The sequence below is a fragment of the Drosophila sechellia genome, chromosome X, assembly GCF_004382195.2.
Source record: "Drosophila sechellia strain sech25 chromosome X, ASM438219v1, whole genome shotgun sequence".
Taxonomy (NCBI): Eukaryota; Metazoa; Arthropoda; class Insecta; order Diptera; family Drosophilidae; genus Drosophila; species Drosophila sechellia.
In genome coordinates, this window is record NC_045954.1 from 17,023,051 (window position 1) to 17,047,557 (window position 24,507).

Sequence of the window (24,507 nt, forward strand, 5' to 3'; positions counted from 1 at the left end):
AATTATCGAATTAAGATGTGCTAAAATTAGGGGGGCGATATGGCCAAGGCGGGGGGATATGGCGATATCGCTGCCGCTAAATCCAATTTTCAATATATATCCCCAAAAGCAGACACACTCTCACACAAAATCGGATGCTCCACGAAAGTGGGCGTGGCATCGGATAATTTCTAATGAAAGTTGAAAAGCGCCGCTGGAAGCGGTTTGGATTGGCTGGCGTGTGAATCCCACATGCTGCGCAGTCGACTTCCGCACAGTGGGCCCAAATTCAAGAACTCCAATTCCACGATCACTAATTAAGAACGGTGAAAAACAAAAACTGAGTAATAGGTCCTTTTTAACTGTTGATATAACATTTACATTGGGAGTAAAACCCATAGGTTACATCGTTATATGTACATATGTACATGGTATTAATTATATTATTTGTATTCAGTTCATGATGTACATCTAGTTTACACGTGTGCCCTTTTATATTTGGCTTGAAAATCGTAATGAACGTAATTGGCAAGTGGCCGCGGTTTACCAAATCACTTTGAATTTCTTTATTTTCTTAAGTCAACAGCTAATTGACATGCAAATGTAACAAAACACAGTTTGCCTTGATTCTGATTAATATTAATTATTTGCATATTACTTGTGTTTGATTTGCAAAACGTAATAGGCAGCTTGCCAACTAGGAAATATATTTACCAAATCAATGTGATTAGATTAATTTGCTGGTCGAACCACCGATTTGCATTTGATTTTCAGAAATTCGAATAGGACAGTAAAATTCGAAATTCGCATTCGAAAGAGAAATTTTCGCGATACTAACATTCTTACGATGCTTTAAATAGGTTCCTTGTAATATTTGTGAACATGTTATTTTGCACTTAAAATATATTTGATTTGTTAAAACGTAATAGGCAAACTGCCAAAAGGCTAATGTTTACCAAAACAATTTGATTCAATTATTCACCGTTTTTTTGTTGTATTTTTGTGTCTGGGCAAACAGCCAACTGGCATTTTCCGCTTTCTGGCCCACTGTGCGATGCAGGGCCAACAAAAATCGGAATCGGAAAAAAGCTCGTGATCTTTCTCTTCGCATCGCTCTCTTCTGCCGCCGGCTGCGACGTCGACAGCGGCGCCGGCAGCGACGTCGACGGCATGCAAACAGGATCTGAGCGTATATTACGTAGCGCCGGGCTTTAAGCCAACATCATTCCCAAGCGAACGGCCAGCGATCAACGTTTGGCCACCACAGCAGCACTCGAGAGCGATAACGAGCAGCTGATTTTGCCTGATTTTAGCTGATTTCGGCTGATTTTTTGCCATTATCCATTTTATCTGGCACCGCAACGGCAGCAGCAGCAACAACTGCAACAAGGGCATCGCATCTCTCTCTCCCCCGCAACAACAACAACAATTATAATAACGATCTGTGACAAGACAACAACAACAACAACAACAGCAACAGCGATAAATATCAAGAAAAAAGTGAAGTGAACTCTCGGGCGCTCTCTCGCTCTCGCTTTCGGCCAACTTCGGCTTTTTTCGGGCTTCGCTTCGGCTCCGGCTTGTAAATTACTTGCAAAGTTAATTTTAGTCTCGGCTTTTAATACCGTTTTAGTGCGTTTTCAAGTTGGTCGTGTGCTATTCCCTCTCTCTGAAAATTTCGAAAAAAGAAACAAATTTTAATTTCGAAAATAAATTGCAATTCGAAAATAATCGAATACGCTATAAATAAATAAAAGCTAAAGCACATATGTGACTTTTTTGGTGACCACGCATCCTTGTGACATTTTTTTTTGCGAATCCATATTTTCGCCCAACGGAAATGTAAACCATTCGCCCCCAAAAAGCCCCCCTTAAGCTTCCTGCTTCAAAGTCCAGAACAAAAGAGCAACAAAATCCATTCAATTGCATAACATTTAATTGCCAAAAAAACAAACAAAAATTATAAAAACAATAAACAAAATAAAAACAATAATATCATAATTCAGGAGTTCAAAAGCGCGCTCACCAACACAAAGGCGATCGCATTAAAAGACGGAAGTGCATTTTTTTTCGTTAAGCGGCAAAGCAGCGCATCCTGTTTTTTTGGGCCTTCCACACACGCTCACGCACACACACGCACCCCGAACACAAGCCCACACACACTCACACACAGACACACGCTGTGAAGACTGGAAGTCGCTCTCTCAAGAGTTGCAGATCCACAAATAACGGTAAGTGCAGGAGCCAACTTAAAGCTTGCTAAGGGATCTAAAAAGTCTGGACCCCGAGCATATGAGACTTGAAGTTAGCGAGATACAGTATCCTGTAGATAGTTTAATACATATATTTGAAAATTGGTGGCATTTTTGAAGAGCATGAAGCCTGGCTTTGTCTGAATTTTACCTTTAAATACGCTCTTTTTTTAATGAATTCTGTTTGTTAGGTATTTTAAAATATTCATTGTGTTGAATAGTTTGAAGAAAGCAAATTGAGTGCGGAATTATTTAAGCATAGGCCAATCCCCTATATAAACTTATATAACATGCTAAATTATATAACAGTAAGTGTTTAGAAAACAAACACACTTATATAACATACCTAAATATTGCATTTCATTGAAAACAATCAAAGCACTTAAACACTGTTTTGCAACTATTATTCATTTTTATAAAAATACAACGAACCTTCTTAATCATGAGAATTCATTTACAGGGGCGAAAAACCCAAAGACCCAAAACAACTGGCTGCCGCAAATATAAATAAACAAATTGCATAAACTTTGCGGCTTAGTGGGGCCAAAAACAACACAAAATAGAAATAAAAATAAAACAATAAAATAAAACCAAACAAGGCAAAAGTGGAAGTTGTTAGGCAATTCTAATGAAAGCCAAGTGGGCGTGGCAAATGGGGTTGTTCCCCCCTCAAGTTGAGCGTAGAAGTTGAGCTAGTTCAATCACATCTATCTTATGTTACCAATATATTTTCTCAAAAATATTCGCAACATTTATTATTGGCGTAAAACATTTGAGTTATGTGTGGACTTTGGGAAAAACCTAACAATCTTTGAAATACAGCCCAATTTTTGCGCCTAATTTATTTACGATAATCGCTTTTCACTTGCAAACTGTGACTTTCAACTTAAGAAAGTGAATGACTTTCAAACGAAGGGCGGTGTTAGTTAATGGAGCTGAAAATTCCAGACTTTACTATACTAGCAATCGAATTTGCACTTGCAAAGTGAGCTATAAAAATCTAACTACCTATGTTCTAGGCACAAGTGCCAATTAAATTTAAACATTCGAATATTTTGTGCAGACGAAAGCCTTAGTTTGCGAAGTGGCAAATTTAAATATCTTACGAAGCAAGTAATTTCGTGGAAATGCAGATAAAGATTTCGAGGGAAATATTCAGGTCGCCAAAAGATTTTAAATCATTATTCACTCGAATTCCCTAACGTACCCGTAATTTTTATGTCGGATAATTTGGCACAAATGGGGTTTTGTGGGTGGTCCACACCCACACGCCCATCTATGGCCATGTGACGCGCTGTATCTGATGGATACTTTTTGGGATTTGGGATTGAGGCTTGCGGAACAGGGGAACAGGGCTGACAGGGGTCTTGAAAACCCGGGGGGACATAGACTGGGGATTTTGAATTTTGGCATGCGCGATACAGAGACACGGGGCGTTATTTAAGCGATGGCCGCGCATGCGCAGCTTGTCAATCGGCGTCGTCGGCTTACGCCTTGTATATATCTTTTATATATATATATATGCATGCGAGTATCTGTGTTATGTGTGGCTTATATGGCAGGCAGCTCACATCTGGCGCCACGGATCAGCATAGAAAACTTTCACTATTGGGATCCACATGGGGCTTTTTTCGATTTCGATTTTTAGTCGATTTGTTCGATTTTTTCGATTGCTGCGAGTGTTTTTTTTTTTTAGAGCCAAGTTGCATGAAGATGCGTTTGCAAGCGGATTTCCGCACACAAATTGCCCACTTGCAATGGCAATTTGCATAAATGTTGCGATAACAATTCACCTAGAAACAAATGCCGCTGCTGACAAACAGAAATACTAATACTAAGTTCTAATTAAAAGTGCTGGCCGCCGGGGGAAAAAAACTAATTAACATTTTTCGAGCGCTGCGCGGTGCGAGAGGAGAAGCTGAAAAAGTTAAGTAAATAAAGGTGAGAAAATCAATTCATGACGACAGCGGCGAGTCAAGTGCCCACTTGAGTGGAAAATCAATGCACTTCCGCAAAAAAAAAAAAAAAACGAAAAAACGAACAAAAATATCAGACAGCAAACACAGATACAAATCAAACTCTTTATTTAATTATGAAATATTTATGGCTCAATGAGTCGCACAATAATTGTAAAAACTCATAACGGTATGTAGAATGCTGTAGAATGCGATTATTCTTACCAGATTTATTAAGTCTTATTCAATTAGCAGCCTTATTATTATCCAACCGAAAATAATATATATGTATATCCGAGCAATTATTGCAACGCTTTGCGGGCAATTAAAATTGGTTGCTTAATTAAACTATAAACTAAACAACTACATAACTAAATATTCAACGTTGAGAACTTGGCTGTTTTCAGGCATTCAATAAATATTTTTATTAACAATTGTTTCAAATATTTTTAAAGAAATTTAAACAACACGAAATTAAGTGATTGCGTTGAATCTAGATATTTAGATATTTATGCAAGGCAAAATTTTTTCATCTTAATTGTCTTCGGAAATGTTCCCATAAATCGAAAAGCAAACTGCAAACTATTGCAGGCAAACTGAAAATTAATTAACCCATCAAACTCAGCAACAAAATTGATTGATACTGAAAAATCTTTAAAATAACATTTCATAAATTCCTGTCGCTTAAATTATCAATTTGTAGATCAGGAACTTGGCCATAAATTAAGTCTTATACTCGTACTCCCAAAACATGGCCATAAATTGAACACCACCGAAGTAATCATCATTTAAAATAGATGAAAACAAATACCCGAATTATTTTCTTAATGACGAACGAGTTTTTCAGATAGTCGGCCATTAATCAATCAGAAATATAGCCAAGTAAGCGATAAAATTGGCAGCAACTTAAATTATGAACTCGACCAGGGAAACTTGAAGCCTATGGCTTTATATATAGTAAGCGATATAGATCAGACAATCCGACAACTTTTCCATTGTTGTTGGGCGAACAACTCTCTTTGTCTATAGTTCATTCTGTATTTGTTTATGCACAGTTTTTTCGGCACTGTTGACGCTGCAGATGTAAAACAAAAACCGAAACACAATGATGATAATAATATCTGAGTTCTTTTTTTTTTGCGTCTGCTTTATGGCAGCTATATCTGCTGTTGATATCGTTCTGCGATCGTTTGCACAACAACTTCGTCTTGAATGACAGCGTTGAAGACGGCAGCTTGACTTTATTACTCATCCGCCCCGTTGGTCGCATCCTCGTTGGCACGACCAGTGCCAAATGGCCTGGCAAATATTGACTCCCGTCTCGTTAATACGCTGGGCAAATCAAGTTTATGTAAACGGCAAATTAGCATCCTCCATCCGAAAGCAAAATTGGAGCGTCTTCTTGGCCCGTCCAATGTGTTATCACTTCATTAAAGTTGGCAACACGGCAAACAGGCGCACCCATCATCATCATCATCGTCTGGAATTCAAATCTAGATATCAAGGGGTAATTAGTCAGCCAATTCGCTCGATTTGCATTTTTCGGGGAAGAGCCCCAGACACAGCAGCCTGATAAAGAAGTTAGCGAAACTGGTTAAAGACAAAAAAAAGTGGGCTAAAATGCGGCTTTGTATTCTACTCAAATTCATGTTTGCACGTAATCGTTTATTTTTCCCGGAATTCGTTATAGCATGATTAAATAAGGCGAATATAATATCTGATAAAATGCGCCACTTATTCCGCCTCTTTTACAACTCGCACTAATCCCCGCTTTTATTTATTGCACAATTTATGGCTGCCCTATATTTTTTTTCTTATTTAATTGTAATGTTAAGCAAGGTTGCTGGGTAAACTATATAATTTAATACGCCAGGCTAGCAATCTGCGAGATACGTTTTATTTTCAGTTTGTTTAATTCTCAGTTAATGTCACATCCTACAGAGCTGTGTGAATTTGGTAAAATCATCCTTAGAATCTTTTTTGGCCAACTTGGTCAATTGGAATGGCCAACACTTTGGGGCCGCAGCAAGTGATAAAAGCCATAGGCAACATTGCATAAGCCTCGAGCAGCCATGATCGGCGACAGAAAATAAGACTAAAACTCGTTTACATCAGATATGAATATATAGATACATATATGGATCACATACGCGTATATGTTTGTAGGCATCTTTTGTTGCCGCTGACGAGTTTCTTTTGTGAATGAAATAAACATGAGTCGGCTTGTAACCTCTAGAATCGGAGTTTCAAGGCGCTGGGAAAACTTCCAAGTCGCAATCAAAACTTTCCATTAACAGGCTCAGTGATCTGGTGTTGATTTTGATTTAGTCTCTTTGGAATTTTGGGTTTTTGCTTTTTGGTTTTCCACCCCATTGAAATCGAGGGAAATTATAAAACTGCGAGAGATACCGAAATGAAAGACGGTAGCCAAGCGGCCAACGATCATTATCGTGATAAGGTGCGCTGTGAGTTTTATGATCAGGTTTTTATTGTTATTTATAGCCAAATAATTACCAGCTCCCCGTGATAAGAGCCACCGTATGACCAGCCACGTCGCTGATGAGCCCGAATCCGATTCGGAATCCGAATACGGGTATATAGCATCCAGACTCGTGGCCGCTGCTAGATAAGATTTGGTATTCGTATTCCCATTCCCATTCGCATTTCATAATATCACCGAGTGATATGATAGTGCTAGAAGCGTCTCAATGGCAAACATTGAACTTTGATGTGCTCTGCGATTATATAACACGTTCATTATGTCCCATTATGCCCCCCAATTTTTGTGTCTTCTCTTGATTTTTGAAATGAAGGCGCTTGGGAAAGACCCATGTTTTGCGACGCAGAAAAACACGGACAAATATCAAAAGCCAAACAATTGAGTTTAAGCCGCCGACTGGGCAAACACTTAATGGCCGAAAGCAGAGGCGGATTTCTGATTTTTCCTTTATTTGTCCACAAAAAAAAATATATATACAAAACAATACAAACGGACAGGTGACTGGGCATTAGTTTTCTAATAATCTTTTTACGCTTAAGTTCTTACATTTATTTTTTATGAAGCATTTATTAGAGTTATTTCGAAGATGATAAGATGACAGCCGTAAGAAAAAAAGATACGGATATATAAATTTCTCGAAGGTTTCACACCATCGAAATCTTTTCGAAAATCATTTGAATGTGCTGCTTGAATGCATATTCCCTTCGATTCCCAATTTATTTGGCCACAAAAATAAATAAAAATAAAAGCAGACAGGTGACAAGGCATTATTCTCTTCCCATAATCTCTTCATGCCAAAATTCTTGCCGAAAATAAACCTCATGGGCAAAACAATGTGGGTTAAGTAAAGAACTCGGTTCTGTATAGCCCCCTCTAATTATTCTTACGCTCGTAAAGAGAGCCTGAAGCGGAAGTTATTATGACAGATAAAAAAAAATAATGCCGGAGCAAATGAAAAATAAATAAATAAAAAACGACAACTAGCTGAAAACGAAACTGAAACGGCGGCGGGCAGAGTAAAAAATTGAATTAAAATCGAGCAGAATGAAATAAAGCTCAATGCAATGTTTTGTTAGAACACTTTTTTTTCGAGGAGTTTTTTCTATTACAGTTTTGTTATTTTTTTTTGCGTTTTTTTTTTGTGTTTGCCGTTTGCTTGCTGCCACTAATTGCATTCTAATCGCGGACGAAGGTCTCGGTCTTGGCCATTTTTAGTTCAGTTCGCTGTATTACGCGGTGATTTGTTGGCTTTTTTGTGTGCTTTTATTTCTCGCTGCGCTGCTGTGGGAAGCAGTTGGCCAAGATGTGCAAAAAACACACGCGGCGTATGCGCAATATTTGCCCGGGCAGAGCAACGCTGCGTATACTTGATGCAAAGAGAAATACATCTTCTCTTGCAGAATGTTTCAGGTTGCAAATAGCTTCGGTTGCAAGAGCCAGCCATTCGAAAATGCAATGCAGTTGTGTTCTTGAAATTGAAATTGCAATAGCAGAAATGTATATATGTACACATACATAGAAGAATTTCGATGACGAGTCTTGGCGACCTGTTAGATGTCAATCGGATGTTTTTAGCCGGCTCAAGGTCTAGGTTGTCTTGTGCGCACAGTACTTTCTTTCTCTCAGTCGAGTGAAATGAATGAAATGCTATCTATATGAAAATATATTCGGCTGAGACCTTTGCAACTAAGGTCATTAGCTTTCTAGAACCTTTCACTTTCAATGGCCGCACGTGCAGAACCCTTTCGAGTGCCGGAATTTCGCTAGACTCTGGATTCCCTTAGAGTCACTTCCTCTTAGCCAACTAATCCCGGCCATAATTTTATGGCACTATTTTATTGTATAACGCGCTATAAATGAGCTGCTGATAGCGATACGATACGAATCAATCGATTTATAGCCGCGTGCAGTAATCTTTACGGCCGCCGCCAAATCAATCAATTTAAATTTGATTAAGCCGTGATTTCTGATTTCTGCCATCCAACCATCCCGCACACACACACGTGCGCACAGGTGCACACAGGTAATATATATGTATATACTATATGATATATGGCGAGCATGCCGATTACAGCCCGGTTATACCAATATAATATTTTATGGCCAGACAAATCACGCAAACTCACTCGACGAGGTTCAAATTGGCGGGAGGAAATTGGCTAACCCGAGCCTTAGTTCATATAATATCACAAAACAAAATAATGCCCATATATAACATATATGCACGTTATATATATATATATATATATATAACTATATTCGATGTATGTGTGGAACGGGGGACTCTGGAAATCATTGTTATTAATACGATTATTGTGTGCACAGTTGCGTGTTAATTTCACTGTGATTTAACCTGGGAGAATCTTTTTTTTCTCGCTCTATGTTTTGATTATTTCTGTGTTTTGTTTTCTGATCTCTCAGATTTGTGGCCAACAATTTTTGTATTATTTTGCCGCGGTTTTCCCATTTTCACTTTGCCCCCGAACACAATGCAAATCGCTTTGGCCCCCGTGCCACGCCCCTCGAAGATTACCTGTCATTAGGGCCTTGTTATCAAATCGCCAAAATCAATCCGCCTTTGTACCGATCTCGTTGACATTCGACAACAATTAAGAGCCAAGATTTTAATTATATCACATAGAGATACAGGCCGATATATGAAACGTATTGTTATTAAGTAATTGTCGTGTACAATTGCTTTTGGGCCAGTTCAATCAACTCGGCCGACGGCCAACAAAGCGAAACAGTGTGGCTACTCGAATTGTTAGTCAAGTTTTGGAGCATGTTGTTTTCAATATGTGTAACATCGCGAAAAAATAAAATAAATAAATATATTTAATTATAATCTGGCTGCTTCAAAACTTTTTTTTCGCACCTGCACAAAGTCTTTATGTATTTTTTTTTTGTTCGGCTATCAATTTCGTTAGGCCAACTAACTATAATTTCCTGTAGAAACATCTCGTAGAACGCGGGCTATCAAGTGTCTAATCAGAATTGAAAATTGGAATTGCACCCTCCAAAAATCCCGAATGGCTTATACGTCTATCTGGCTAAGATCTGAACAGAAATCGCGCATACGACGTGTGTGCCGCAATCTCTAATCCCCCTTAGACAATTTGTCGCTGGTCGCTGGTCACTTAAGCGATTTGTGTTGTTACTTTAATTAAAATATATGTACGCGCCTCGAGTATCGGACACTCCAGCAAATGAAATGAAATCAGCGGCTAAAAATATTGGCTATAAATAGGCAAATGGCCGCAAAAAGACAAAAAAAGACAGAGAAAAAGGCAAAAAGTGTATGGCCACAATTGCCGACGACGAAACCAGTTGGGTTCCCAGCGTTTTTTTTTTTTTTTAGCCCACTCGAGATCCATGCACGTGACCAGCAAAAAATTGTCATATATGTGTGTGGAGATTTTGTGAAATTCACTGCAGCAACAAAAATGGGTTGGAAAAAAGTTTTAATTAATATAATATCAATATCAATTTCAATATCGATATCGATAGAAGTCGGGCCTCTGGCACCAAGAATAGCCAGTGATTTGGCCACCCATTTCATCAGTTGTTATTCACATTTTTGACCCATTTGACTTGGTAACAGATCGCCTCAGATCTCGTGAGTCATTATACTCGTGTATTACTTCCCTAGCTGGCAGCTTTTCCTGTTTATGTGTCGTTTATCAATGGTTTAGCCTTCGATTTTCGATTTTCGACTTTCAATGGTTGTTGTTGGCGTTATGCGACTGCCATTGTTGTATTGCGAGTGATAAGCTGTCTCTATCAATCAGCCATTGACTTATGTCGATGGTCTCTCGTGGCTTTAGGGCCTAAGTACACACCGAATCGAAGATTAATTGATTTTAAACGATCTATTAGACTGATACGCCATACAATGTGTGCGGCTACTTAACCTTTAGAGATCAAAGATCGGTTTATCGACTATCTGGGCACGTAGAGGCAAATGCACTTCGATGAGTTGCACACTCAAAAGGATAAGTGAGTGAGAAGGGCACCTATATTCAGTTAAGTGATTAAGAGCTACTTGCAGGTTTTATAACCATTTGTAATGTTCATTTAAGAACGGCAATAAGAAGGTTCATAAAAACCTCTTTTTTAATTCATTAGATCATTCCTCCTAAAGTCATTTAAATAACTAAAGTGCCAGTACTTTATATAACTGTTACAGGTTATTTGTAAATTTTGTTAAATACCGAAACTTAAAAAACAACTCATAAACAAAAAGTTTGCTTCTGAAAGAAACTACATTCGTTGGTTTATTCAAATGCCCACCAATGCCAATCGAAGTGTATGGTTTTTTTTTCTCCACCTAAGTCTTGGCATTTTTTATTTGGTTGCTTTGGCCCGAAAACTGGGTCATCCAAATAGCAAATATTTTGTGCGGCTCTTGATCGTTCCTTCCAGTTGGGTCTTCCCTTCGGGCCAGATCCGCAACGAGTCTTGGTGGCTTTGCAGCTCCATGACTCCATGGCTTCATGTCTATATAGCTCCATAGACTCATAGCCGACTTATGGCCGATCGGTGTGTGAATAAACCCAGACATGTGTCAAGTGCGATACCCTTCAACGCGGGCATCATACTTTTGTTGACACAACTGCTGCGCGTAGCCAGTTGACGGTGCCTGTGATACACTCGCTTTGCGCATTTCCAATTATTTTTGGCAACGAATTTGGAGTTTGCAGCAATCTCAATAAAATACGTATATTCTATTTTGAGTAGGGGCAATTTCATCCGTCATTCTTCATTAGCGCCTGTCACCCGATTCTCGACTTTCGAGTGACCGAATTTATTGATATCCCGATAAACCGAAGACCCTTAGTCACAGGCACTTGAGCCACTTTCAAATGGGCTCCGAAATGGCCAAGTGGCCATAAAGCGAATGAATTCGATTCGATTCGAAACGAAACAAAGAAAAAGACGGTAGCAAGTGGTAAAAAATCCCTAAAACCCGTGGACACCCGATTTTTTATTGCCCGGTTTTCCGCGTAACTTTGTCCTAATCATAGTATATTATTTACGATCGCCGGCATCGAAATCACAGTCCACATAATCACGCGCTAATAATGGCGATAACTTAGCTATCAAATTTTTTTGATAGGATGAGCCACCCGAAAAAAAAAAGGAAAAAATACCACACCACCCACCGCCCCCCAAAAACGCCCTTCGATCAACCCGTGCGCGTTTATTAATTAGAGTTTATGGAACGACTATTGCCGCGTCCAAATAGAGACAATAAATAGCCGTTGTATATGTTGTTGGAGCTGGAACCGACTAATCTTATCGAGCCGGATCCACTCCTCGCTTCAGCGCTTCAAAGTATCAATCTCTCGACAGCTGAAGAGCCCTCCTATCGCCCAGGAGCGGTTGTCCCGTCGGATCCGTCCGGCATACTAATTCCAGCTCAGATATTGCTTCTGTTTAGTAACTTTTCGAATCTTATTCTATCTTGCTAACAAGATATTCCAGTGCATCCTTAGAAGTCTCCAAAGACTGAAAAATATAGGGGCCCCGCAATATGATCTTGTGGCGCACTTCCTCGACTGAACCGCTCCTGAGAGCTGCCACACGACCCACGGGCAATCGGCGATTTAGCTGCCACGCCCACCTGCCACCCACCGCACACTTGCCGCCCAGTTATCTGGGCCCCCTTTGAAATTGGCAAAGGTAAATCAGGCCCAAAATGAGCAGAACACTATGAGACGAGTACAACAAATACATATAGTTAAATATATATATATATATATATGTATATATAATAATGGCGCTGGGGCGGAATGGTCGTCGCTCTATCTCCGTCCCTGTCCGATTATTTACAGTTAGCTCCGGCCAGGCGATAACCTTGCCCACATATATCTTGGCCAGCTCTTGGACCGCCATTTGCGATTACCTGGTGGCGACGTCGGCGGCGACGTCGACGTCGACAGCGACGCCTGCCACTAATCACTCCAATTAGCTAGAAAGTGCTTTTCGTTTAAAATTCGCACGTTGTCGCAGTTTCTTGGCATTGTACTGCGAGGCTCTGAGACAGCCACTTGGCCACCTGGAGTTCCCTTTATTCCTTGGCTTAGTCCGAAAATCGAGAATCGATCGTCAAGGCTCGAGGTTCGAGTTTCAAGTTTCAACTTTCACGTTTCGAGTTCCGTGTCCACCGGCCGAAGGATTCGCCTTTTTTTTGCCCGACAATTGTGAGTGTGACCCTTTTAAAAAAAAGTGAAGATCCTGCCAAAGCCCCAAAAGCACAAACATCAAGCCAACAAACAAGGCTAAAAAAAAAGAAAAAGAAAAAAGCCATAAATCTGAGCAAAGCGAAGCGAAAGAGCAACAAAAGCGCATTCCAAATAACCAAATTCGAATGCAGAAAGAAACAAATTAAAGCAAATTGTAGTATTTAGTAATAAAAATCAAAACACGCCGACAGTCTTGAGTTACTCTATAAAGAGAGGAAAAAGCAAACAACTCGTTGAACAAGTGCCATAAAGCATTCGGTTTAAGGTTTTCCACTGCCACACGAATAATACTATAGATTTTATTTTTCAATTGCGGAAACCGCGAGAGTTCCGCGTGTCGGAAAAAGTCTTAAATCTTGTATAAAAATAATACGTTTCGATTCGAAACGATTTGTTGAAAAAGTAGCTGTTCTTCCTTTTTTCTTGCCAAGTTCACTTGTTGCCAAAAAAAAAAAAAAAATAGTGGTTCAGCTTAGGAGCTTTTTATTGGTTTGAAAAAAAATGTAGAAAAAAATTCAATTTTGATCGCAAATGTTAGAAAAAATTTCAATAAATTGGAATTTCAAATTTGCAGAAATAGATGCTATAAATTAGCAAGTGCCACATTTTCCATCCACAAACTTTTGATTTTTTCAAGAGTATCCCCAAAAAGTGCAAAGTATGAGCAAAATTTTGGGTGAAGGGCTGGCTTCGTAGCAAAATGGAAATAATATTAAATAAAAGCGAGCGAATAACAATGAAACAACTTTTGGCACTAGCCAATTTGTAGGCCACTTAAGTCCCGATCTACGCGCGGCCAAGATAATGCAGATTGTCTATAGCCGATTTCGAAACGCGTTGGATGGAAGGGGAAATAGATTCGACGATGATATGGACGATGTGTTATGGAGTTCCCGACTTTGCTGAGTGCGTTATTTCGCTAGAATAATAATTGAAATCGCACTGCTTGCTTTTTAATGACGTTTTGGCGCGTGTCGCTTTTTTTTCATGTACTATATACGATATATACGAAAACACGCACACAGCCATAAAAATCTTTGGCTTAAACGTACAGAACCGCCAATTGCCGACCAAATTCGGATCATAGATGTATCTATTATACATATTATACGTTTTATATAAGAGCTGGCGGCTTATTTAGTTTTTAACCGAATGCATGCCATCAGTGAAATCGTGGAAATCCGCTAAAACTATATCGCCAATCGGCCAAATCGGCCAATTGAAAGGCTCAGAAAACAACACGTGCTGGCCGAATATTCTGGCATGCTCATATTGTATTCGTGTATATTTCTTACGAGAGGTATATACTATAAAGACTATCGACTTCTGCCAGCTGTTCGACTTTAAGATAATTAGCATTAGACGGCGCCGACTTTGTTGTTATGACGTCATTGGATCGTGGCTAGCAGTCGCCAGTAGCAAGTTCTTTACGAGCCGTATTCATTTTGGCCAGGTTTTGTGCTATCGCTGCTGGATTTCTTCGTAAATAATAAAAACCCGAAATGACCAAACTACGTCGTATTATCTGACGTATTATCTGCGATAGTAGCCGAACCAAATCGAATACTTAATTCCCACTAATCGTTAGCATATTGTATATACATATCAATCATAAGCACAGCCGGTAGAGAACTTATCGAACGCACTGTTCACGCGCTCTTCGAGTCACAAATTCAACTGTCACTGCCATAACACCCAGTCCCATATATAATGCATGTGAAGTCACATGCCGCATAGTGACGAGTCACGGATTGCATCACAAAACATCTTAGACAATTGCCAGAGTGACTGCGAAAATCCGTTGGACACCTGGAACTGCCGTTTATACCACATTATAGTAACAATACACATCAGTCATAGGATCTACTAATGAAATCATTAAAAGGTTCCAACTCACAACTAAATTGAATAAAAATTGAATATATGGAACACAAGATTCAATAGTAAATAGTTTACTAAAATGTATAATTTGTAAAAAGTACAAATATACCCAAATGTAATGATAGCTAGGGCTAGAAAACAGTTAAAGCTCTTTAAAATAGCAACAATAAAAATCCAACAAGTTTTAGAATAGATACGATAAACTTTTGTTTGGCTATAGTTCACTGATCCACACGTGACTTCAAACTACGATCACTTGGCTAGGCCATCGATATTTTCGGTCTATATCCTCATCTTTTTGCAGTCGTTTCGTTTTTTTTTCTTAAAATGTTATCTTCTTAGTTAGCATAAATAAATATTAATTTATGTAGAATTGTAAAAAGAAACCGAAGCCGGCGATCGACAGCGACATGATTATAACTCATAAAGTTTTTAGCATTTTCATGCTGGAGTTTTTTATTATTTATTGTTAGCATTAACGATAGCAATCGTTAATTTGCTGTGCTTATTTCCTTTGAGAATTTCTATGCCAATGTCTGGCCATAAAAAGTTTACCCAATTTTTTTTTTTATTATCATTACTGGTTTTGTGCGAGTGTGTGTTTGATATTTTAGTGTTTTTTTTTTTTTTTTTGTGTCGTCAGGGGTTTCATTGTGTTTTGTCGCTTCAGTTGAGGGGCCTGAATAATAGTTTTTGATACCGCCTAATATGCAATTAATTGGACATGAACTTGAACTGCGGCCGAAACGAGGAGGGGCAGGGTATGTCAATTATAAACAATTAGACAATGGCAAAATTGGTAACCAACCGATGGGAACGCGCGGGCCAAATGAATGGGGAAGACTTTGGCGAAATGCTTCTGAATCTCAAACAGATTCGCAATTGTTCCTGGGCTACACTCGTAGTATAATATATATTTATAGTAGATACGAGTACGAGTATATACGGTCAGTCAGTCAGTCAGTCAGTCAAGCAGTCAGTGCCATCAAATTTGTCTACGAAATTTTCATCAATTATGGCTCGGTCCAGGCAATTTTCAATAACAAAAATCTTTCAGTATTGAAGTTATTATATTTTTTATGATTATTGTTATTACCTTTGTTGCGCACATACACACACACACTGGCAAATCGCTGACTTTGCCCACTCGCAATCGCGAACAAATGGCTTTATAATCATCTAATGGTGTTACATGTCTTTTTCTCTCTCTTTCTGTGCTTGCAGCCCACTTTTCCCTTGGCTTAATTGATTAACCAGGCCCAAATAAATCCAAAAGGGAGCGGACAACACAAAGAGCCAGCAAGATGACTGGTTTCACGAACGCCGGTTTCGAGAACGATGAGCCCGTCAAGGTGAGTGTTTATATTTTGTTGTGCGCCCTGGTATGGGATTTGGATGGGATCCCAAGTAGTTCTCCAGCCCGAGGAGTGCTTACCTGGCTCCCTCCTCCCACCTCATTCATCTTGAAGAAGCGCTGGACACGTCAACGTACCCATAATGAAATCACCGGCCCACAAATCTTGTAAACAAAGGCGAGCGAAAAGAAATTACGAAACAAGGCTCATTATTTCGAGTTCTGCATAATTAAATGATAACTCTTCCTCAATTATTCAACATTAAAAAGTGTCAGGAAACCCTATACCAAATTTGGGGCAGGAACCTCAATTCGTTAGTCAGTTCGCTGGGTTGGTATGGGTCTTCTAACCAGGGTCTCTTAATTGTGTTTACCTTACCTCCACTCGCTACTAATTAGCCCTGCATACCGAATCCTAACCCAGTTGCCTTATCCGTTCAGCAGATCTCACACAAGAACATTATCGCCCTAGTCGGTTAATTAGAATTAGATTTAGTAGGGTAATTACAATTAATTATATCAACTGGTTTACCTACCAGTTCAATGAGAAATAGCGCGCATAGGAAGTGATTGCAATTAGTTTAGATTAAATTATAGAACGGACTTTCTGCAAAATGTGCAGTGCACATGGCCAACCTTATAAACACCTAGCCAAGATCGAGTCTTAATCAGACGGATTGGGAATTTCCCGGGTTCGCATAGAACCTATCGAAATGGCCATAAAAGCTGATACTTGAAAATTGCTGTCACATTCACATTCTCCCGTCTCGTTTTTGGCATTCATTCATGCATGGACGAATGTGTATATACATATATATAGCATTTGGCCATATAGTCAAATAATATATAAGGTGGATTACACTTATCGAGTTTCTAGGGCTGCTTGTTTTTTTGTTTTTCCTTTTTTTTTTTGCCTTTTATATTGTTTAGTAGTGTATTGTTTTGATGTTGAGCTAATGACTGTGTTTGCCTTCGCCAAAGAAATCATGTTTTATAATGACACGCGTCACAGTTTGTTTTTTTTTTTACGATGGCCCTTAGTTTTGGGGAGGAAGTGTTCAATAAAGCGAGATACCCAGTCGAACTAAGCCAAAATTCGGACTCGAATGATCATTAGCATGTGGAGTGGTTGGCTTTGGCCACTCCTTGGCTCGGCTTTTAATGAGGCGAAATAAATTTCACCTCAAGAAACTGAAAACCAAAAACCAAAAACCGAAAACCAAAGACAAAAATTCGAAAAACACTCGCGAGAAGCTGAAAAGCAGAAAAAGAAATGTGACAGCAGAAAGCGCGCACACACACACACGCACAGCTAGCAAGTATTTATGGATATGTCATAGCCACAAACTTGACCAGCCAGCTGATGGCCAATCGATTTGGCAATAAATAAGCTAACAGAAACAGAAGAAACTAAAAGCGATGAAAATAATAATAATAATAAACCAAGCGGGCGAACAAGCAGCAACTAAACGTATTGCACAATTAAAGCACCGACAAGGTTTCATAATAAAATATTGCCAATTTACAATGGCCACTCCCCCCGCCCCTCCACCTCCTCCACCCTCGACCACCCCCTCCGCAAGAGACACCCATGCCCCCACCCAGTGTAATCGGTTCTTGGGAGACATCGAAACCAAACTCGTTTTCCTCGCTTGGCCAACACAGAACCGCAGCAGCCAAAAAGTAATACAAATTCGTAAAAGAAACCAGAGAACGTTACAGCGGCGGTCAGCAGAATAATAATTGTTTGGCATATATGGCAAATATAAACATAGACAATAAATATGGGATAAATATCAAATAAATAGCAATGAAAATCAATCGAATTTCAAATGAGTAGCAATTACCATATTCAGTAAATATCAATTAAATTTCCTTGTTTTTACTAAAAACCTTACTTAACATACATTCAATAACTTGTATATTTCCATGAAATGTATCCGCGTTTCTCGCTTTTATGGCTCTTAAGCTCTATTCTGCTGACCGCAGGTGTATGTAAGGCACCAACGCCAAATGGCATGTAAAATGTGAAGGGAACGCTCCAGGGGGTGGGGGGTGTGGCGGAAACTTGTGAGCTGAGCAAACACGAAACGTGCCGCGTTTAAAAATAAAACGCAAATCTCGTGCGGCGCAGCGCGTGCGCAACATGTTGCCACAGACAGACACCGACAGCGACACACAAACAAACAGGCGTACGCACACACATGCAGCAGACAGTAGGTCGCTGGCAACATGTTGCCGAAGTGATTGGCTTCCACAGCTCAAAAAAAAGGAGAGAGCTAATTTGTTTTGCTTCCTTTTTACATGTTTATAAAAATTTTTTTGAAAATCATTTTCGCATAAATTTGTGAGGCTTTCTTGAATAATCATAACTATTAAACTTAGCAAGCCAGTCCAATAGCTATATGTTTTAAAAGTTAAATTCATATTGCTAGTAAGAGCTACTTTTTTCTGCCGGTGCACTCACGCAAACACACTTGAAAAAAAATGTATTCAAAATCAACACACACCTGCGGCCACACTCGAAGCGACGGTCCGCTCACCTGGCCGCTTTGAACTGGTTTGCGGCGGTTTTTGTTTGTCTCGGTCTCTCAACTAGCGGCGTCGCTGCCAACACTCTCGCATATCATTATGGCAACCCCCACCCCTCCCCTGTGCACTGGCATTATTATTACGCGCACTTGTTTCAAAGCTCGGCTTGTCGTTTCTTCGTAAAGTATAAAAAATACAAAAAACGAGGAAAAATGGGTGAACAAAACCTAAATATCAGCTGTTAGCGGGAAAAGCATGGCACACACACACAGCCATCAAACAAACACAGACAGTTAGGAGTGGTTTTCCAGTTGGCTCTGTGCATTGTCATGATTTTCCTAGCATTTTTCACCTACTTGCCATATGCTAGCCCATATTTTTTTTTTTGCAAGCATTGATTGCACTTGCGGTGTGGCAACTTGCATTGATAGCAGAAAATCCCTTGCAGCTTTTTAACCACAAAGCGTTTCGCGGGAATTCTCGATCGCATTTCTTAGAAAAAAAAAGAATTAATTGCTTGGTTATCGATTGCAATCCGTCAGTCAATACTTTCGAACGGCAGTTGTTTATTCAAGTTTCAAACTTTTTCAAACCTTTTCACTAGTTTCAACAAAGGTTCGCATACAGGGCGTATGCGCGATATAAAATTTCTTACTGCTGTTTTAGAAGTTTTGTTACACTTCGCGTCAAGCAATTGCGCTCAACTTTCAATTTTACACTTTTGCGTTTCTACCTCTTAATTAAATGTGACATTTGGGAGTTTCAGGATTTTTTTCACTTTTTTTGGATATTTTTTTGTGTGTGTTCGCTGACGTTTTTAATGGTTTGCCATTTTTTTGTTCACTTTTCGTTTTTAATATAAATTTAAATGCAATTTTATTATACTGATAAGCAGCGAGGGGATTTTTGTATCTGAAATCTGTCTGCAATTTGCATACAAACAAAATGGGGTTTCTATAGCCCCCCAACTCGCCCGATCCGCCGATTTCCTTAACTTTAAAATCGTGTGAACAGCGTCAACTATTATGTGCTGTAATTAAGTCCATATTGTTGGCTCAAATTAAACACTCACACACACAATGTCCAGTGAACGAAACAGATAAAATGTGAAAAAAAATGTAATCGATGGGGCGACTTGCATAACAACGCGTGTGGGTTAAACCGAACCCCCTGCGAAGCCGACGCCCCTGACCACATGCATATGTATGTACATATGTATGTAATCCTATCGATGTAACCTTCTGGCCCTGTGCGGTGCATGCGAAATGGCCCGTTTCGGAGTGGCTTTGGGCCCGTTTCTGGCTCTGGGTCGGTTCTCGGGACCACCACGGGCACTTCGATGGCCATTTCGGAGGCGACAAGCGGGCAGAGGGCACGCCACGCATGCGCAATGCGAAAAACGCGCGCGAAACGCGAGCAAAACGCGTGCGGGCTTTTTAAATTGACTGCGCAGCAATCCGAAAATTTTCCCCCCCTTGTTTTTTTTTAGAAACTAAAAGCGTAAAATGCGCCAACACATAAATAATTAATTAATGCTTGTAGTGTGTGGGGTGGCAAAAACAAGACCAGAAAATGAAAGCTGTCAAGGGGCAAGACGAACTGGGAATGCTCTGTAGATTAAAGCATCTAGATAACTTATCAATGCACCATTAATTGTGTAACATTCACAATGGTATTTTTTTTTTTTTTTAATATTTTCCACCCTCCAATTTCTCGCCGTGTATTTGGGTTTACAGCCCAAAAGGAAATTAACTTTGATGGCCGGCAATTTAAATAAATTTGTTTATTATCTAAAGACATAGCAAGAAAGTTAACGCTGCTCCGAAAATGCGGAGATAAGAAAGAAAGTAGGATCATGATCACGATCATCCATTCATTATCCCATCCCATTTGATACTATACATATATGTATGTATGTATCCACTGCCCCGCTGGCTGCACTCCTCGGGCTCAAAGATGGGCGATCTGAGCTGGGAGATGTGAGGCGGCCAAAAGCGAATACCGATCTGTTGCCACTTTGCTTACGATATGTATGTTTTCTTTGCTTGTTTTTCGTTTATTTTTAGCCAAAAGCTGGTTTCGAGCCCGACACCGCCTCGCTGCGAGAGAAAGTTGTGCTGAATCCGGCCGAGAAATGGCGCATCTTAAAGAATATCTCGATCATCTCGATCGCCTTCATGGTGCAGTTTACAGCGTTTCAGGTGAGAGACACAATTGCCATGGTCGCGAAAAAAATTTGTAGTTTCGAAATTTATAGTAAACGTTGCCAAAATTGTATTGTTAATGTAATTGTTGAATCCGACATACCTACTGCAAATTGTTTGAATGCACTAAGTATAATAATGTTATATTTATTTATTGCAGAATTTTTCTGTGATATTAACAGCATTTAAAATAACTTAAGAATATTGATCGCAAAGTATGTACCGCCATCTTTGACAATTGAACAAAAACCAAAAACCAAAAAAAAAAAAAAAAACTAAACTAGAAACTAAAAACTATAAACTAAATACCAATAACTTAAAACTAATTACATTATTAAGCAACTTTTTCCTCAGCTTCATTAATTTCCCAAATTTATCGCACATCATTTCTCGAATGATGTGTTATCGATAAATTCGATATTCGAAATTCAAAAAGCGCTTGCAGAGCAACAGCCATGAGCTAACCAAACTCTCCCATTCCAGGGCACGGCCAATCTGCAATCCTCTATAAACGCAAAGGATGGCCTGGGCACAGTGTCGCTTAGTGCGATCTACGCCGCCTTGGTGGTCTCCTGCATCTTCCTGCCCACTCTGATCATTAGGAAACTAACGGTCAAATGGACATTGGTGTGCAGCATGCTCTGCTACGCACCATACATCGCATTCCAGCTCTTCCCGCGATTCTACACGTTGGTGCCCGCCGGTATCCTTGTGGGTATGGGCGCCGCACCCATGTGGGCGTCCAAGGCCACCTATTTGACGCAGGTTGGACAGGTGTATGCCAAGATCACGGAACAGGCGGTGGATGCCATTATAGTGCGATTCTTTGGCTTCTTCTTCCTGGCCTGGCAATCCGCTGAGCTCTGGGGCAATCTCATCTCCAGTTTGGGTGAGTTTCATATTGTCATAAAGTCAAATAGGAAACTATGCTAAATAATCACCTCCAACTTCCTGTATAAAATTCCATGCCAGAGATGGTCATAAAGAATTGCGAAAAGTCAGCGGCAATCTTATCGGATCATAAAGACTGAAAAGATTGCCACGGCTCTTAAATTAATAAAGTATTAGCTTTTGATTTTGCCAGCTACCGGGAATCATATAACTAAGAACCGCCTCATTTGAGGCCACCGAGTAGGAAGCATATTCGATAATCTCCGATTCACGGAAATCTACAACATTTGTAAACATAATTGTGATAAGAGCCGTGCGACTGTAGGGCAGTAGGATTAGGCCCTGGCTGATTGCAAGACTTCATTATACATTTAATACCCAACTAACGTGAGATCCTGCCATCCCCTTTAGTCCTCTCCAGCGGCGCTCATGGCGGTGGCAGCAGCTCGAACACGACGGTCAGCGAGGAGGATTTGCAGTTCTGTGGTGCCAACTTCTGCACCACCGGAAGTGGCGGCCATGGCAACCTGGAGCGTCCGCCAGAGGATGAGATCTTCGAGATCTCGATGATCTATCTGTCCTGCATTGTGGCCGCCGTCTGCATCATCGCCTTCTTCCTGGATCCCCTCAAGCGGTATGGTGAGAAGCGCAAGGGCTCCAACTCCGCCGCCGAGTTGTCCGGACTGCAACTGCTGTCCGCCACCTTCCGCCAGATGAAGAAACCGAATCTGCAGCTCCTCATCCCCATCACCGTTTTCATTGGCATGGAGCAGGCTTTCATCGGTGCCGATTTCACCCAGGCCTATGTGGCCTGCGCCCTGGGAGTGAACAAGATTGGCTTCGTCATGATCTGTTTCGGTGTGGTGAATGCCCTCTGCTCGATCCTCTTCGGATCGGTGATGAAGTACATCGGCCGCACGCCCATCATTGTCCTGGGCGCCGTCGTCCACTTCACCCTGATCACCGTCGAGCTCTTCTGGCGCCCCAATCCCGATAATCCCATCATCTTCTATGCCATGTCCGGCCTGTGGGGCGTCGGCGATGCCGTGTGGCAGACCCAGATCAACGGACTGTACGGACTGCTGTTCCGCAGGAACAAGGAGGCCGCCTTCTCCAACTACCGCCTATGGGAGTCCGCCGGATTCGTGATTGCCTACGCCTATGCCACAACACTCTGTACGCAAATGAAGCTCTACATTCTGCTGGCCGTGCTCACGCTCGGCTGCATCGGCTACGTGATTGTGGAGATCCTCTACAGGAAGAAGGTAAGTCTGCCCATCCACAATACAATAATGCTATTAGTTGGGGTTCTTTACAACAAGAAAGTAGTCTTGGGATTTGAATAAAACTTAAACTATAATATTTGATATCTAGAAAGAATAGAATAAATAGAATCAATATATTGCCCGTTGCCTTTCATGCCCAAAAGTAGGCAATCTTTTTGCATATTGCATTTATCAGCTCAGGAGAAAATAAATAAAAAGTGGTTGCTATGTTTCTAAAAGATCTATAAAAAATGATGAGAACAATTTTTAAAAAGAAAAGAATTGAATTAAATCTAGACTTTCCTTGAGAAACCCCACCTCGAATATCCCTAGAAATGGGCTATCAAATGTATATATATATCGGAAACCTAATATTTTCCTCTATTCCAGCAACGCAAGCTCAAGAAGCAGGAGAAGCTGGAGGCCGCGGAGAAGGAGAAGGAGGCCGCCGCCGCCGCAGCAGCCGCCGCTTTGGCCGCCGCCGAGGCAGGAGCAGATGGCGTCGAGGAGACCGACGACGAGCTGGACGATCTCGAGGAGGACATTGTGGTCACGCGCCTGTAAATGTTTTATTCTCACCCAAGGATACCCCAAAAACAAAAACACAAAAAAAAACACCGCACAAGCCCCTCACACCCCACATTCCATCAAGATATCGATAGAAGGAAGCAGAATTGATTGGATGCTTTATCGATTTAAATGCAAAAAAGACAAGATTGAAAAACAAGACGAAGAGGTCTATCGATAAAATGAAAACTAGCATAACTATCGATAGACAAATACGCACCGCGATCGATAAGCAACCAGTGCCGATTGAAGGTCGCGACGCGTTGCATACTTTTGTGGTTGTAGTATTGTAGTAGAACATTTGTAACCCTCACCCACGAAAACCCGATCCTGCAAGAGAAAAACCATTTAGCTCAAAGTCCAACGGAGTTTGGCTTAACTTTAGTTTGTACATACAGAGAAGAGATCGAAAAGAGCGAAATGCTATTGAATGCAAAGGCAGTGAGAAGCCCCGGAAATGCAAATCCTTTGTGTGTTAGTCTAGGTGTAAGCACACTCGTACTCGGTTGAAACGGACTTCCTGTTTTCAAATATAAATCAATCGAGACCTATCGAAAAATTCGATATAATCGATCGACTTAAAATCGCAAGTGTTTTTTATTTGCTGAATGAAAGTCAAACAAACAGTTTCTGAAATATGCATTTTGATATTCAAGAGCAGTTTACTATCGATACATTTATATTTGAAAAAAGGTGCGTTCTTAAAAACTTGGTACCGCACAATCATACAAAAAAAAAAGCACACACCTATACACCTATATACAAGACGCACACACTGCAGCAGTGTGTGTGTGTACGATGCCTAACAAATTGTTATTTTATTTTAAAACGTATTTTAAATATAGTCTATCCCTATACGAAAATTGTAATACCCCTCTTTTT

General features: G+C 40.3%; 1 protein-coding gene across 2 annotated transcripts; it reads left to right on the top strand.

Annotated features, from left to right (window-relative positions):
* The first annotated feature begins 1,213 nt into the window (after window positions 1-1,213).
* Window positions 1,214-23,709, top strand: LOC6618014 (UNC93-like protein). Of its 2 annotated transcripts, none has more exons than XM_002042286.2 (6): window positions 1,214-2,210; window positions 16,037-16,164; window positions 20,765-20,899; window positions 21,386-21,791; window positions 22,205-23,058; window positions 23,449-23,709. In XM_002042286.2, the coding sequence occupies exons 2-6, from the start codon at window positions 16,117-16,119 to the stop codon at window positions 23,620-23,622; spliced, it is 1,617 nt and encodes a 538-aa protein (XP_002042322.1). In that variant the 5' UTR covers window positions 1,214-2,210; window positions 16,037-16,116; the 3' UTR covers window positions 23,623-23,709. The 2 variants fall into 2 exon arrangements, with proteins under 2 accessions (XP_002042322.1, XP_032582626.1); XM_032726735.1 differs by lacking the exon at window positions 1,214-2,210 and adding an exon at window positions 12,709-12,889.
* Window positions 23,710-24,507: the final 798 nt, after the last annotated feature.

Bases quoted from the DNA above. Each gene is read 5' to 3' on its own strand.
- LOC6618014 (XM_002042286.2), top strand. From the start codon at position 16,117: ATGACTGGTTTCACGAACGCCGGTTTCGAGAACGATGAGCCCGTCAAG. The intron at 20,900-21,385 runs GTGAGAGACACA...CTCCCATTCCAG, and splicing joins TGCAGTTTACAGCGTTTCAG to GGCACGGCCAATCTGCAATC. The intron at 21,792-22,204 runs GTGAGTTTCATA...CATCCCCTTTAG, and splicing joins CAATCTCATCTCCAGTTTGG to TCCTCTCCAGCGGCGCTCAT.